Here is an 18353-nt window from a genome sequence, read left to right as displayed (position 1 = left end):
AGATCACGAGTAGAATGCCTAACCATCTGGCCATGCCGAACCTCCTAATGATAACAGATTAACTTTGAATCAAAGGTTAAAATGACTTATTAGTTGAACCACATGGGTTTAGAAAACGCAAGAAGATAGGAGATGGATTCATAAGTTTTGCGAAAATGAAGGCTTAGTGACAAGCAGTACTTCGCTTAAGCATCGCCTTTAACTTTCGTAGCTTCTTAGGTCACATCGGGATATAAAAAAAAAGTAAAGTATCGGTTGATTGATTGGAATTAAGCACAAAACTACATTATTGGATATCTGTGCTATGTCCACTACGGGTTTTGCAAGCCAGTTTCTCACGGTACGAGTTCTCAGATATGCCACTATGCTACTGGGGGTGGGAGGGGGCGTGAAGTATCGGAGAGATTATACTCTTGTTAAAGAACGTTTCTAAAACCTAAAATAGTTCGAACTCATCTTGAAGCTGTCAGAGGTTCTGATCACAGCCCAGTAATCTGACAAAAAGTATTAAAATTGAAGAAAGTGAGCAAGGAGGTTTCACCCAGGGCAATTGAGGAAAAACAGCATATCCAAAAAAATTGTTATGTAGACTAATAACTAAAATCAAGTGATTTTATACAATCAAAGAATGGCTATCTGAAAAAAAAATGTGCATAAGTAGAGAAGTGCGAGTCAGTACATAACACGCGTGAAATACATGGAAGAATGAAAGAGTTAAATAAGTGTGTGTGTGTGTGTGTTTATCTTCTTATAGCAAAGCCACATTGGGTAATCTGCTGAGTCCATCGAGGAGAATCCAATCCCTGATTTTAACATTATAATTCCGTAAACTTACCGCTGTACCAACAGAGGACGAGTTGAATAATTTGTTTGTTTGTTTATGAATTTCGCACAAAGCTACTCGAGGGTTATCTGTGCTAACCGTCCCTAATTTAGCAGCGTAAGACCAGAGGGAAGGCAGCTAGTCATCACCACCCACCGCCAACTCTTGGGCTACTCTTTTACCAACGAATAGTGGGATTCACCCTCACATATAACACCCCTACGGCTGAAAGGGCGAGCAAGTTTGGCGCGACGGGGATGCGAACCCGCGACCCTCAGATTACAAGTCGCACGCCTTAACACGCTTGGTCATGCCGGGCCCGAGTTGAATAAGATGATTATTTTGTCTTCCAATAGAATCATCAAACGTAAGAATGGACATACATTTTTCGAAATTGAGGATGTTAAAGAGAGGTGAATAGAACATGTTAAATCATTGTAAAACGATGTCAGGGAAGATAAAACAGCACAAAAAATTGTAGAACTACTGATTAATTCAATTACAGTCGTTTAGTTCTGGAAAGGACCTAGCATGGCCAGGTGGTTAAGGCACTTGATTCGTAATCTGAGGGCCGCGGGTTCGAATTCCCGTCACACCAAATATGCTCGCCTTTTCAGCCGTGGGCGCGTTATACTGTTATGGACAATTCCACTATTTGTTGGTAAAAGAGTAGCCCAAGTGTTGGCGGTTGGTGGTGATGACTAGCTGCCTTTCCTCTAGTCTTTATACTGCTAAATTAGAAACGAGTAGCGCAGATAGCCCTCGAGTAGCTTTGGGCGAAATTCAAAACCAAAACCAAGTTCTGGAAAGGAATTTAAAGGAAGCAGATGAGATTCCAGTAAAATTGTTAAAGGAAGTGGAAATTTTAGAGATTAAATAACTGAATATAATTTCTAACTCAATATATAGAGTAAGGAGTATACCGACAAACTTAGAGAGGTCTATTTTTGTTTTCAAGAGTAATGAGTTGGTTGGTTGGTTTCGGAATTTCGCACAAAGCTACTCGAGGGCTATCTGTGCTAGCCGTCCCTAATTTAGCAGTGTAAGACTAGAGGGAAGGCAGCTAGTCATCACCACCAACCGCCAACTCTTGGGCTACTCTTTTACCAACGAATAGTGGGATTGACTGTCACATTATAACGCCCCCACAGCTGGGAAGGCGAGCATGTTTGGCGCAACGCGGGCCCGAACCCGCGACCCTCGGATTAGGAGTCGCACGCCTTACGCGCTTGGCCATGCCAGGCCTAGAATAATGAGACTTTGATAAAAGTAAGTACCTTAGGCTGTTTTTAACCGATTGATTTAGAATTAAGCACAAAGGTACAGAATGGGTTATCTGTGCTATTCCCACCACGGGTATCGAAACCCGGTTTTTAGCGGTGTGAATCTACAAACATGCCGCCATGTTACTGTAGGGACTAGTAACTTAGGTCACTAGGATATTACAGACACGTGTACTAATATGTAAGATGTTTTTTCTGGCTACATTCATGTTAAGATGCTGAGCAATGGCGTAAACACTGTACTATGCACGCTGATCAGAGTAAAATCTATCCAACACAGAGATGTTGATTTTTCATTACAGAATATAGCCCTGGGTATAGCTAGTGTTCTCCGTGGAAGAGAATGAGGTATTCAGTATGTGCTGCTCATTATCAATTATTTCATCAAGTTAGCTGATGCTTAGCCATTGGCTCATACATAAACTTAGCCCATCACTGCCAGTTGGTGGAATTTAGGGAAAACATGATTTAGAGAACCTGAGAAAAGCCACATGGCCAAAAGGATAATTTCAATAGCCAGTCATTGCCCGATTTTTGTAAAGTGTTGAAACATTAAATGCATGTACTTCAACATATCACTCCCACTATGAAAGCTTAGTAGAATAGATATTGCAGACTATCGAGCGGATGCCAACTGAAGTGACTGAGATAAAAAGTTACTGTATGTCATTGTTGCATATTATATAATAGAACCGCAGTCAACTAGCTATTTAATGAACATGCTTATATAAGGCTGAGAAATATAACTTCTTGTGGATGTAAATACGGCCCATTTTGTATATTGCACTTGCCACATTTTTTTCATGAAAATATGTTTAATAATTGAGATCTATGTTGGTTCATGTATATATATTTGCACAACAGCAGCGAAAATAGACTGTCCTATGGAAGAAAACTTGCAATGATAAAATACTCAGGGAACAAAAATCTGAGTGCAGAAGCTAGGTATGAATTTTTACAAGCCTATGGTTCTACTTGGACTGGTCTACATCTCATTTTCTAACAATTCAGTCTCTCAAATTACGAGCTATAGCATTCACATGTACGTGGTTTACCAGTGGCCTGTACTGAAATCACGTGTTACTGATAACCCTTTCAAAAGCTATTTGGGTCAGGAATCAGAGGCTAATGATGCTAAATCAGACCATAGCAAAAGTACTATTGTCTATCATTTCCATCAACTTAACGAGGAGGTAGATGCCAGAAATATTTATCCAGAGGTCTGAGAGGAGAATCAAAAGATTAAAACAGCTTAGTGAAAGCTCTCATGGTTGACTGACCAAAATGTTGAAAGAGACCTTTTGGTAATTATGGCTGAGATCAGTTGCTAGAGCAGAAGTTAGGATAGCAGGTTAATCAGTAAATTAACAGCTTAAATAGAAACACCATTTCTTGTTTTTCAAATTATGAAGTAAAGTTTTATTATAAAGTGTGTGCACACTACATCAAAGGATAACTAGAACATCATCATCAGCTTTCACGACTAGAAATGATTGCTAGGAGTTGTGACCCTTGCTTTCTACAAAAATAAAAGCAGTATTTATATGGAGCAAAATGTTGAATACTCACTAGATAATTAGATAGGACAAGAGATAATAATAAATGAAATACTTAGAATATTTTGATATGGCAAGGCTGGAAAATTAGGATTTCTAATGCAACCCAAGACTAAAATATTTCTTCAATAATTGCTTTCCAAGAATAAAGATGGAGTTTTACAATAAATATTACTTCTTTTTTTTATTCAAATACAACGTAAGATGACTTGCATGTAGTAAGTTCAAAGTATAACTAGCATTTACACACAACTGTATGAGAATTGTACATGGTTTCCACATACATAGTGAAGAAACTGTATTCTTAATAATCATATAATATAAATAAGGTTTTGATAATTTTAGTTGAAAACTGGTTTTGCTAGATTTCACCTTTATTTATATTTCTGTTATGCCAGCTATGGTAGTTGGATCTACACACATATTGTGGTATAATATCATGATTCTATAACGACTCTGTTTGTAACTATTTAAGACAGCAAATGTATTTTTACTGTTTTGTATTGTATTCAGCACGTGTTTGTTGAGTGTGTATTAATTAAAGTATGTTATAGTCAGAAAGTAGACTGCATAAATATCATTCTTGGCTGAAGGCATTTTAGCTAAAAAGTGTTAGGTTGTCTGAATTCTGTTTATGGTTACTTATTTCTTGATACTGAAAGAGAGAGTTGAGTTGATCAACTCGTAGCTCTTGTTACTGTACTGGGAGTGTAGTTATCGAGTTACAACTCACATAAGTAAATCGTGACATTACCTTAGTTATTATACGTGTATAATGTACCACACACACATATACAGACATTATAAGAGTTAGTTGATTAATATTATGTTCAATTCATGAGTAAATTACACAGAGAACACAACTGTCAACTAACAGACTAGTATAGGATTTGGGCAAAATGTTAAGAGTGCAAAATGTGAAGTGAAACTGTGATGACTTGTGAGTATCAGTTGAAATGGAAGTTTTTTAGGAGGTAAAAGTAATGAGGGACTCATACCACATTTAAATGAAAACATGATTTTACCTAATACTTTTGAAAATATTCATGAGGAAGTTACTTAGTTGAATATAACTTAGAAATTCATGGGTTAGAGAAATTATCTATATAAATGAAACCAACTGGAAGTACTTTATGAGTCAAACCAAAAGAACAATAAACATGGTTGCAATGTTTTGTTCAGTTTTAAATTAATATTTTTAATAATGTAAATTTAAATGTTTCATAAAATCTCTACCAAACATGTTTTACATTTTTATTTTAGTATACAGTTTAATAATGTGGACTGAGAGTGCTTGACCTGAGATAGAAGGTAACAACTGCACAGTATTGTTTCGTGGCCACTTTAATTTTTACTACACTTGTGTGACAGCAAAATGATGTGGAGACAATATGTTTGTATGAAATAAATCTCTTGTCAGGCATGAAAAGACAGACCTTGCACAGTAGTGATTCAGATTCAGTTACTTCTGTTGAAAGCAGCACTAGCAGTTTTACTTCTATCCCAACTGGACCCAGGCTGAGTTATTATAACGTCCACTCATGGTAGAAGACTCATGCACATGTGAGAAGTAGCTGTGATGGCTGTTGTGATTTTGTAATAATGCAGTAGGATCACAATAACATACTGATAAATTTTATGGTCGTGATGAAGATGATGGACTGATATGTCCACAGGTACAGGGGAGACATTTCCTATAAACAAAATAAGTACAAGTATATGTTACATTTGTAGAAATGTTGCTTCACCATTGCAGTAATTAGTAGTGGTAACTAGGCTGAATTTCTGGTCACTCAGAGTCCACTTTATCCAAGCTTGTTTATTCTGGATTTTTTTTTCCAACTAAGATTAAGTTTTTTATTATTTTAGCGACTTTGTCTCTTACCGGCCTTTTAGGAAGTTTTACTCACATTCATTCTACCCTTTAACTCACCTATACGATCATCATGGAAGACTGTTCAACAAACATAAACACAAATAACTTCTGTGGTGCATCCTTGTCTCACTGCAGCTGAAGTTAAGCCTATAAAAGAGGATCTTTCGTGGGCATCGTTTTCCCACTAAATGGACCCTACAAAATATTATTGATAGCCAAAATCCCAGCGTCTATGTAATCTAGTGGGACCATTTGTGACATGCTTTGTTTAAACTAACTGACCAACGAAGAATTCCTTGATTTTGTCCGAGAAACAAGCCTTTCTGTTGCTCAATTCTTGTAAAAAGCACGATCACCTGCAGCTAACCCAGACTTATGGCAAATTGTGATCACCTGTATATGATACATGTATATGATATAATCTGTGTCATTAGACCTTCTTACGATTCTTACATGTATGCATATCTTGTTTTTAACACCTTGATGATACTCAGTCCAGGTAACTAGTAAAAAGATAAATCTCTTTACTTTCTATTCTTCGTTTTTATGTTTACTGTTACTTCTGTGTATGTATATATATATATATAAACTTATATATTTATATATTTACTTATATATATGTGAATCTCGTTACAGAAAGTGTGTGTGTGTGTTATAAATTTTAAAACTGCACGTGTTGTAAATTTAATGATTAAATGAAATTTTGTTTTATATCATGTAATTATGCCAATAATTTTTGTATGGGTATTACTTTTCATTTTTGAAGATTCTATTAGAGTTTCCATAAGTTTATTATTTTACGTTTTGTTATTATTGAAAGGCTTATTCCAGGATTTTAGTTTGTTTTCTCTTCTTGAAACCATGTTTTTCATTCTGTACAGACGCTTTCGTATTTTATGTTGTGAATCTTCAATTTTTTGTTTACTTTTGTTTAAATTTTATTACGTGTTAAAAATTAACTTTAAGTACAGCCAAGAACGGCCTAAAAATAAAATAATGTAAGATATCGTACACGTATGTAAAAAAGTTTTAGTGCTTTTTTTTTATATATAGCAAAACCACATTGAGCTATCTGCTGTGTCCACATAAGGAAAGCGAATCCCTGGTTTTAGCGTCATAAATCCGCAGATTTACCGCTGTCTCAGCAGAGAACTTTTAGTTTAGGAAAATTAGCTTCATAGTTAAATTAGACGTACAAGATATATGCATATTTAATTAAAGAAATTGTTAAGTTTCACATATAAAGAATATGTGTGCAGAAATTTCCTTATTTTATGTGCTTAGTTATACACGGTTAAGGTGAACACCCAACTTAGAGGTTTTCATCGTTCATGAATGATGTGAAGGAAGATGTGTCTTTTGTCCTCTAGTATTATCTAGTATTTAGAAATGCATGGAGATTAAACTATCCCTACTTTCCCTATGGAAAATCAATGACATGGTTAGTACCTGCCCTTCAACAGAGATGGCGTTATTGTTCTATGTATATTACATCATACTCTCTCATTCTCTAACAGAATGTCATTTAATTTATTTATTCAAGAATATCTTAAGAACTCTAAATGATTATTCAAAATGCTTTCAGAATCTCTAGAAGCGCCGTCCAATGTCCAATGTGCTCATCTGTTATTGTCACTTGTTGATAACGACTGATTTTATTCTGTTTATTGTTCAATATTATCTAGAGTAGCTTTCCTAGTCAACTCAAACGTTCAACTTTAATACCGTACATCATTTTCCGTTTTAATTTTTAATTATTTAGAAGATCACTCTTAACTGTGAAAAATCACCAAGCATGAGAATATCACACGTCAATAACGTAAAAGGAAGTCCATTAAACGACGTCACTATAAAAAAACAAAAAACTAAGCAGCATGCCATACAAATAAATTACTGAAATTATAATTTTTAATTAACAAAAGGTTTTAACTTCTAATTATTTGAATTTGGCAATTATTTAAGCACCACGGAACTAACTGTTCAAATATTTTGTTTTATTCTAAATTTTAAATCTGTATTTTAAAACATTTATTTGTAAATTATTTTACTGTTTAATTTTTCAAATTACAAAAATATTAATTGAAAATTAGATATAAAATTGCATGTTTTGATCAATATTAATCAAGCATGCTGTCCTCGCCTGTTCTTAGGGTCTGCGGCTACTTTTATCTATTATATCTTACTCTCTAAACCAACCTTCTGAACTTAAGCTTTTCCATTCGTCTTCTAATCCCATAGCTATCAATGGCTAAGTGGTATGGTTAGATATTCAGACCTCTTCTGCACTCAAAGGGCGTTCGCGATAGAGGTAAGGTGGTTTTGTTTGATTTTTTAATTTCGCACAAAGCTACTCGAGGGCTATCTGTGCTAGCCGTCTCTAATTTAGCAGTGTAAGACTAGAGAGAAGGCAGCTAGTCATCACCGCCCACCGCCAACTCTTGAGCTACTCTTTTACCAACGAATAGTGGGATTGACCGTCACATTATAACGCCCTCACGGCTGGGAGAGCGAGCATGTTTGGCGCGACGGGGAGAGGTAAGGTGGGCACCTGGAGACAGTTATCAGAATCATTTTAGGCGATCAGTGCCATGCCTAAGAACTCATCTATGAAACCTAAAATCAGAAACTTCTTGTGGTCAATGTATTGATACAGCAGTTATACAAGGCAAATACTGCATGTTATTTCTATATCTTTTCCGTTTAACAAATTAATATGTCATTTATATTGCTCTTATTCTTTTATCCAGTCTCCACAACAATCTCCGATTGCGAGTTTTTTTCTTTTTCTGTGTCATTAGACCTTCTTACGATTCTTACATGCATGCATATCTTGTTTTTAACACCTTGATGATACTCAGTCCAGGTAACTAGTATAAAAGATATAGTAATTTAATTAAAATTTGTGATGAAAAGAACATGGTTACTGTGACGAGTAAATTATTATAAAAATGTTCATGGTCCACATTATTTTCTAAATTTTATTATCAGATATCACTTTAGGTGTTTACTTAATTCTGGTCCCCTAGTGGCATAGTAGTATGTCTTAGGACAACGCTAGAAACTGGGTTCGATATCCAAGATGGACAGAACACAGATAACCAATTGTGTACCTCTGTGCTTACTTACAAAGAAACAAACTTAATTCTGAGAAGACAAGCTGTCTAGAAAAGATTATACCCAGACAATGTTTCTGTAATGATGTAGAAACTTTATCAGATTTAATCCTTCCTAGACGAACTGCCTGTGTGTAAGTAAACATATTAGAGTCTTCAGTTAATTATGATTCCATAAAGAGAATGCTGTTTCTCTATTGTTTCTTCTTCTTCCAAACACTTTTCAGTCGACCACCATTCCTTCATTTCTAGGCAGATTGACCTGAAATTTGGTAGGGTGATACTTGATTCAATACGCCCAGATAATTTTTAAATTTAGGTTTTTAAAGGATTTTATGAGGTTAAAAGTGAAACAACCCAAAAATTCATATTTTAGGGCCATATCTACAAGAATCAAGAAGAAATTTCATACAGATATAGATTTTTATGTGTCGAACACATTTTCTTAAAAGTTGGATTTACCCATTTCAAGGTCCCATACATTGACAAACAAAATAATAAACTTTTTCATTTTTCGTAATTATAGGGAGGGCAAGATGCCACTGAAAACAAACTAGTTTTTGTTTGTTTTGTTTTTTGACAATTAATTAGCTGTATTTCGACCAATTTGCATGGGATTTGATACAAAGACACCTCCTTGCAGATTCTAAGCAGTAAGATAAACAGTTTTTTTTATTTTTCTGTGCTCTGTTGTCAAAATTGGCCATATAAAGTGGATTTCTTTAATTATCCCTTACATCTTATCAAAATAAGCTATTTGATATAAAGCTAATTATATGATAATTACGGGTATGCCCAATTGATTATAAAAATGTGCTGTGGAAATATATATATATATAACTAAATATTAGTATTATGTTTATATACATAAAATACGTCTTAATTATATTTTGTTGTTTTTACGTTTATATTTTATTTTTTAAAAAAAGAGAGAGAGCATAAACATATAATATTTCTTAGCGCTGGAAAACCTGGTATTAACTTGGCGGGAAAACTGTCGCAGACTGCACCGTCGATGTTTTGGAGCAATATTTGGTGTCTATGCGTCCTACTCTCAAAACATATTAATAGTTCCATTAGTATTATATGGTTTTGTTTTCACATGAACAATGGGAATACATGGGTTAGCCAAGTTAATTGCTGACTACGCTCCATCATCCGTCAAGGAAAATGACATAAAGAATTACTTTGGTAAGCAAATTACATAAATATTGGCACATACGTTAATATTAGATAAACAAAAGAAAACGATTAGGACTTATAACAGTTATAGTAGTTTAGTACATTAAATAGTTATTCCTATGTTCTCATGCTCATCATAATCACGGCATCACGATATGTTAAGGGTTTTCTTAATAATATGTCAACGTGTTGGGTGCATTTGTATCTGTGCCAATGTTCGTCTATGTTCTTGTAAATATGACCACATGTTTTGTTTGTTTCACTTTTAACCCTACAAAATACTTAAATAAAAAACGTATTGGAATATATTCGAGGAAGTTTCAAATCAGTCTGTCAAGAAATGAACTTATGAAGGAAAGGTGGTCAATTGAAAAGTATCTGGAAGAAGAAAAACTAATAACAAAACATAGTTATTGATTTGTTAATGAAGTGAAGACTTGAAAATTTCTAGTTTTATAGCTGTTGCTAGCAAAGACGGAGGATTTTTGGGGCTTATAGTATAGTATTGTATTGTATGTTGTAAATTCAAGTTTTTGGAAGATATTTGAATAAGTTTGATAATATTATTATAAAGTTAAATACTAACCTACATTTTTGTGAAATTGGTGGAAAAGTTAAAAAGTGACAGAGAAGTAGCCTGTGATGAATAACAAAGGGTAATATGAAGCAGGCTTAATTTTTTAATTGCGAGAATTGAAACATGAAATTCAAAATGCTGAAGAAATTAAGTCATTAATAATTTAGTTTATTGAACTCATCTTTGTGTGGATAAAAAAAAGATTAGATGTGATTATTGATAAATATTAGTGTCTAAAACTATGAGTTGAGCGTTTAGACGTGTCAAAAAGAGCTTGTATATTTCTGGAACGTATTTTGTAAATTTTGAAGCCAAGAGTGATAACCTTTACTTGGGATTGGTGAGACTTTTTTTTGATTTTTGATGATGAGAAACCCGCTTGAAATGAAAATATATCTCGGAACAGCTGGCATGGTTATTAACACTTTTAATAATAAAGCAGAGAACAATGTCTTGACCTTCCTAGGTCATCTTCAGGTTAACAAAGAAGAGTGCCAGATGTACTCAGGTTAACAAAAAATATGACCTAGAAAGGTCTAAACATTGTTCTCTACTTTAACAAAGAAGAGTGCCAGATGTGCTCAGGTTAACAAAAAAGATGATCTAGGAAAGTCAAAACATTGTTCTCTACCTTATCAGTGAAAGTTTTAATACCCAATTCTGAGATACAAAGTTAAGTTTTCTCATGTTTACGAGAGTGATATCACAATACTCTATGCAGTTGCTTTCTATAATTATGGTAATGTTTAAAGAGGTTAGATATAAGAACTATGATGTTGAAATATTTGTTAAATAGGTGCAACATTGCAAAAGCAATGTGTAAGTTTAACTTGATTTACATTTAAGGTATTAAGTTAACAGAATCCATTTGGTATATTGGGGTTATCTTTTCCCCTAACAAAGAAACAATAGCTTTTCAGATCAATGTACTTACTCCAACAAAAGTTAAAACTTTATACACCCTTCTTTAATATTTTTGTAAAGGATGGTTTGCTTATGGAATGAATTACTGTTAGCAGTTGTGAAGGATGGCACTTTACAGGAGTTTAAGAAATCAGTGATTTCTAAGACATAAATGTTGGGTGTAATTTTATTTTTCTTGAGGTTTGAAAACGAAGTAGTTTTATGTTGACCACATGTTATAATCAAATTGCTGCACAAGTTTATAGCTAACTAGAAAAAACTTGTTGAAGAATAAGTATTGTCATACTTAAAATTATTTTTATATTGTAGTTCTGTTGTTATCCATATGTATGCAAGTCCATTTCATTATGACCCACTGATATTTTGAATTTGTTAGAGTGTATATTAGTCTATAGGATCATCTTTGCCATCTTTCTTTTGTTCTTACAAGATAACAAAGTGGCAAAGAGCCATTTGGCTCATTTTCAGTCATCTTTTGGTGAAAGATCCATTCATAATTCCAAATTTGTTGGTTGTTTTTGTTGTTTTTTCACCAAAATAATTGAGTTAAAGACTTAGGTTTTAGTTAATAGTCATGCCTAATTAAAAAAATATATATATTTTTTTCTTCTTTCAACACAACATATTAATATAATAATTAAACATTTAAATATGTTGATATATATTTTAGAAAGTCACCAATTTTTCTCTTAAACTTTGTGAAAATGCTGCTCTCCACAACTGTTGACAGAAATTCATATCATAAGCTAATCTCTGTCAGAAAAATGTTTTAGTTGGAGCCAAGTATGTGTTTCACTTGTCTTAAAGTTGTGTTACCTCAGTTTAATGTATACAGAATACAGCAAAAATATTAGAAGCTTTTATCTTATTTATCTTCCAGATATATTGTAAACTTAAATGAGAGACTCTTACCATTTTCTGAAGAAAAAAATAAGTCAAGTACTCTTAACCTTTCCATGCCAAGAAAAATCCCACTTACTCTACTTTCAACACTTTCCAAAAAGTCAGTATACTTTCTGAGATAGGAATATCGAAACTATACATTTTTCCAAGTCAGTCTTAACTGCCCATTTGTACAGAGAGATAATTACCCATTTTACTTGTAATTAGTGTGTCTATAAAAATACTCAAAAATTTTATTTAATATCCTGACAACAGCACTGCTTTGAGGACTTGAGCAACTTATTCATGACTGTGCTAAACTCCTTTTCTTCGGTCATGTTATTGAGTTGGTTCCTGTCCATATTATGTGTGATCTAAATTATGGTAACCTAAATGCAGTACTTCACATTTTAAATAACACTATATACCAAAATTTTTACTTTTTCTTATTCCTGGGCAGAAAGTGTTATTTCCCAATTGCTTATGCCTAATGTAAATGGAAAAAGACCTATTTTTCTCTTCAAACTTTGCTTTTGTGACCTGGGAGCGTATAACGAAAACATGATGTGAGACTATATTTGGGGGCTGATACCTGAAAGTGATTTATGTTACAGTTGCAACTCTAGAAAAACTACTCACTTCTAAACATTTTTGTTCATTTTTATATAACTTTAGTTTAAATATGTGTAAATGATTCACATGTTGTTTTGTTCAGGCCTTATGTAAATGAAAATGTGCATATTTGCTCATATTTACATGGAAAATAGGTTAATTTCTAAATTTCATTATCCAGGTCATAAAGCACAAAGATTGAAGGAAATAATGGCCATTTTTTCTGTACTTTTACAACATTAGCAATTAAGAAATAACACATACTATCCAGGAACAAAATTTGTGTTAGATATTGTAATTATCCTGGTTGCACCAAACATGCTTGCCCTTTCAGCCGTGGAGGCATTATAATGTGATGGTCAATCCCACTATTCATTGGTAAAAGAGTAGCCCAAGAGTTGGCGGTGGGTGGTGATAACTAGCTGCCTTCCCTCTAGTCTTACACTGCACAATTAGGGACAACTAGCACAGATAGCCCTCAAGTAGCTTTACGCAAAATTCAAATCAAACAAACAGTGTAATTAAAGAACCTTTCTTTAATAGGATCTTAAACTGTATTCAGTATTTCAAATGAAATTTCACCAGACTCTTCTACAAATAATTTTGTTATTCTTAAATCAGAATGTTTTTAAAAGTGTAAACAGGGCCAAAACTGGTGTTTTTACTACAACATAACATTTAGCAAAATATTTTAAGGTTTTACCACTTATATAACACTTGAACCTTATTCTCCCATTACCTTACCAAACATGTACTTTTATTATCACTCTCTTGAGCAAACTAAGGCAATTTTTGCTGTATAACATTCTACTGATGAATTTTATTCATTATTTAATGCTTTTGAATAGAATATTTATTCTTTCAAATGGTTTTATTTAATATTTTCTTAAGTAAATATTTTATTAATTTGCATGAATATAAAGTTTCTCAGATGTTATATAGGAAATGTTATCTGAAAAATAAAAAAATCATTTATGTATGTCATTCTGTGTGTGTGTGTGTGTATATATATATATATATATATATATATATATATATACACACACATACTGTACTGAGAATGTTTTTTTATAATTATTTCAAGTGAAACACATTACTAGTTTTCTTGAACATTTTAAAAATTACTTCGAAACATATCTTTACAGGAAGAAAAATAGCTATAGATGCATCAATGAGTATATACCAGTTTCTTATAGCTGTAAGACAAGAAGCAAATGTGTTAACAAATAGTGAGGGTGAAACTACAAGGTAAGAACCCAAAATTTCTCAGGATATTAATGTTGAAATGTTAGGTTTATGTCATTCTTACTAGAAAATTGTAGGATTAGTAAAGAAAGTTGTCAAGTTTTCATCAGTCTTGTTTGTTATTAAGCACAAGGCTACCCAAAGGGATATCTGTGCTTTGCCCTTCATTGGTATCGAAACTGGGTTTTGTGCACAAAAAGTCTGCAAACATACTGCTGTGCTATTACGGGGTCATCAATCTTGTGTGTTGTATGTAGTATAATATAAACTACTTTACTAGCCAGACACATTGCATGACAAGCTGACCTAGTGAATTCTGATATTAAGTGAAAGACCTTGTTGGCAGTGGCATTCATCACACATGTTCTTTTAAGATGCTGTTGTGTCATTATTACCCACTTTATTGGGGCAGGTAAATAAATAATTTAACTTTATATATGTGTACTTTTATTAGGTAGCAATTTCTGTGTTCAGATAAACTTCTATACACGGTGCCAATCCTAAGATCTTATCCACAACTTGGCATATGATGCTACTGGACATGCTTCATTTGCTCAGCTTTTACAGCAGTTTAGCTTTGACAGTAAATCCCACTATTTGGTCAAGAGTAGTTATGAAGGCAGCAAATGCTACTACTTTTTGTTCACCTTCTGGTTGGCAGTTCTATATTGGAAATGGCTATGCCTGATTCTTAGATTTTTGACATGCAGGTACTATTCTGACTGAAAATGCAATCTTGTATACAAGTTTCTTAATACAATAAATCAAAGAAATTGCTATAAAATGCTGTTTTGTTTTTCCTTAAATTGATCAAGAAGTAGGAAGGGTATTTAAGGAAACTAAAGAACTTTTGTAAGAATAAATAAGGTGTTTTACTTTGTGGCTCACCAAAAACCTAAACACAAGCTTGTGCATTATTTGTTTTAATATATTATCTGTTTCACTATTTAACAAATCCTTTGAAAATTACATGGTAATCACCCTGTGTTTGAACAGTTTGTATATAATAATGCATTGTAATTTCATCTCAAATGCAAGTCATGGCACCAAAGGTAAACATATGGCTGAAAGAATATAAAAAACCTTTTCTGAAGGGAAATTGTCATACAGATACACTATTAAGTGAAGTAAGGCTGAAAGACAGCAATTTGAAGAAGGAAATTTCTGGATTCACTATGCAAGCAGAAACAATTGTACATCAGTAAAGTATTAGTATTTTAAAAAACAAGTCATATTTCATAGACAGACTGAGGTTTTTTGAAAGACAATTATTAAGGTTGCTAAAGTAGTTCTGTGGAGAGCATTTTGACTGAAGTTCAGTCAGTTAAACACTGATAAGGTTATTAGTTGTTTATATATTCCTTCTATTATTTTAATGTTAATTATGGAAACCCCTCGGTGTGGATTCCTATACGTGGTGAGGGGACCTCCCAGGGAAGGTTCTGTTCTGTCTGGTTACCTTCTCTGGGATCTAAACATCCACCCACGTGTTTGCCGTGTGTGGGGACCCGTGAAGGGGAGGAGAGGATCCTGGTGGTTGAGGGGTCCAACCCTAACACACCACTTTGGCCTTGAATTCCTGTAGACGGGCGGCCTTTGGGTCAGTCGGCTGGTCCACTTGGGCTAGAGTCAACCAAGTACCAGTGTTGGAAGTTCTCGACGGGTGTTGTGAACATTGTGCCTGATGCTGGTGTTTGGGTATAGTGCTCACAAAACCTTGGCGTTGCTGCATTGTCCTTGCATGACTTTGTAGTGCGTCCCCTTGTAGGGCTCCATGGTGGGTGTGGTCAGTGGGTACCGAAATTTTTCTTTTTTCCTATGGATCCTCCTTCAAAAATTTAAATAAAATAGTGAAAAAACAGTCAATGGGTAAGGGACCACGTCTTGAAAACTCTGAACAGCAATCTTCAACATCTGTAACACATGTACCTCATTTTCTTATATTACATTCTCTTTGGAAAAACCTTTAGGGCAATTGTCCCCCTTTTTTATCCAGAAGGGACTAGAGGGACTTGCTGGCTCTCCAAAGTCAATAAAGAAGCTTCGATCTGGAGACATATTGGTTGAAACATCCACATCCCAACACAGTGAACTCATCTTGAATTCAAAGGCAATCAGGGATATACTTATTGAGGTTACACCTCATGCTACTTTGAATTCTTCACGAGGAGTTATTGTTGAGAGGGATTTGAAGAACGTCCCAGAGTCAGAGATTCTCGCTGGTCTCTCCACTCAAGGAGTTTCTGCAGTGAGGCACATCTCCACTCGCAAAGATGGAATTACACTGCCAACAAATACCCTCGTTTTGACATTTACTTCATCACATGCACCTGCCACCATCAAGGCAGGTTATCTCATTTGCAGGGTACAGCCATACATTCTAAACCCTCTCCGATGTTTCCAATGTCAGAGATTCAGCCAATCAAAAACATCATGTCGTGGTTCCCTGACATGTGCTCGTTGTGGGGGCAAGGACCACAATGGCTATGAATGTGACATGGACCCACATTGCGTCAACTGCAATGGTTCTCACCCCTTCTACTTTCGTTCTTGCCCAAAATGGTTGGAGGAAAAAAGAGGTGCAACGTTTGAAAACGATACATAACATTAGTTATCCTGAGTCTCGGAAATTGCTGTCCACCACTCCATCTCGGACATATGCTGCTGCACTTCATTTCACAACTACAGTGGAAGTGCAGACAGATCTTTCTGTGCCTCCAAGAGAATCGTGTTTAAAACAAATGAAAAGCCTTTTGACCTCCATGGTTAAAAAGGTTGATGAATTGACTTCCACACCCATCTCTGTTCCTCCCATACATTCCAACAAACCTCAAGATCCACATCCTTCAGTTTCAAATACAGGCATTTCTTCTGATACATCTTTTTCTTCCACCCCAAGAGGCAAAATAATCATTTGTTCGCATCCTCAGTCACTGGAATCCCCTTTCAATAACAAAGACCTGCCCACTCGACCCAGGGTAGGATCCATGGAGGTTGATAGACCTCCTCCGACTAAGGACAGTAAGGAAAAAAGACGTGGTCGTAAACAGAAGGGTTCTCCAGCCACTTCACTTACCCATCATTAAAAATGGCCACCTTGATACAATGGAACTATCGAGGTTTACGTTCTAATCTGGATGATATCAAAACACCGATTGCTTCCTACCATCCTGTTTGTCTTTCCTTACAAGAAACATTTCTCAAACCTGCTGATACAGTCACCATTCAGCAGTTTTCTCTGTACAGAAATGACAGGCTGTGTGATGGACGAGTACATAGAGGGGTGGCACTATTGGTTGATCAGCATGTGCCCACCCTGTCTTTGTCACTCAACACATCCTTGGAGGCCGTAGCCATCCGTGTTTCCTTGGGTCATACCATCACTGTTTGTTCTCTCTACCTGTCCCCTGGAGAGACATATGATCAATCAGACCTTGATGCTCTCGTTGAACAGTTGCCGTCTCCTTTTCTAGTCCTGGGGGACTTTAATGGACATTATCCCCTCTGGGGAAGTGCTGCTATTGATGAGAGGGGTCACTCTGTAGAGCGTATGCTCTCTGATCACAATCTTTCTCTTTTCAATACTTGTTCTTCCGCTTATTTTCATGCACCTAGTCAGTCCTTTACTGCTATTGATCTCTCGGTTTGCTCCCTTTCATCATTCTCTCATTTTTCATGGAGGGTTGAGAGTAATCCACTAGGCAGTGATCACTTTCCTATCCTTTTAAGAGAGACTGGCCGTGGTTGATGCCACCCTACCCCTGTGCCCCGGTGGAAGCTGGATCAGGCAGATTGGTCTACTTTTACTGCTCTCGTAGAACTTGATCCTCCCATCGTAAATCAGCCATCAATAGATGACTGTGTGGCAGCGGTGACTGGCTGTATTATACAAGCAGCTGCTCAGTGTATTCCTAAAACCTCAACACGTTTTCCACGATATTCTTGTCCCTGGTGGAATTCTGCTTGCCACTTAGCATGGAAGGCTCAAAAACGGGCCTGGGATACTTTTCGTAGATATCCCACACTTTCAAACCGCGTCGCTTTCCAACTGGCCCGTGCACATGCTAGGTGGGCAAGACGTCAAAGCCAGAAGGAATCTTGGATTAAGTTCACCACTAGCATATCTTCTACCACCAGTTCCAAGATCATATGGGACAGGATTTGAAAGGTTAATGGGCACTACAATTCTGTTCCCCTCTCGATCTTACTCTCTGATGGTCAGGAGGTGGCTGATGTCCGAAGCATCGCTGATACTCTAGGTGAAAGCTTTTGCCGGGTAT

General features: G+C 35.3%; 1 protein-coding gene across 4 annotated transcripts in view; it reads left to right on the top strand.

The window, feature by feature from the left end:
* Fen1 (Flap structure-specific endonuclease 1) overlaps nt 1–18353 on the top strand; it is a 49076-nt gene that overhangs the window by 4529 nt on the left and 26194 nt on the right. Inside the window, exons 2-3 of one of the 4 annotated variants that reach the window (XM_076514489.1) lie at nt 7777–7846; nt 13974–14076. In XM_076514489.1, coding sequence (XP_076370604.1) covers nt 14000–14076 — 77 coding nt within the window. In that variant the 5' untranslated portion in view covers nt 7777–7846; nt 13974–13999. Of the gene's footprint in view, nt 1–7776; nt 7847–9600; nt 9843–10167; nt 10346–13973; nt 14077–18353 lie in introns of those variants that run through there. The other 3 variants (XM_076514487.1, XM_076514490.1, XM_076514488.1) reach the window with 3 other exon arrangements.

The sequence above is a fragment of the Tachypleus tridentatus genome, chromosome 7 (genome assembly GCF_004210375.1).
Source record: "Tachypleus tridentatus isolate NWPU-2018 chromosome 7, ASM421037v1, whole genome shotgun sequence".
NCBI lineage: Eukaryota > Metazoa > Arthropoda > Merostomata > Xiphosura > Limulidae > Tachypleus > Tachypleus tridentatus.
Note: the sequence above shows the minus strand (reverse complement) of the source record. Positions and strands in the feature narration are given on the sequence as shown.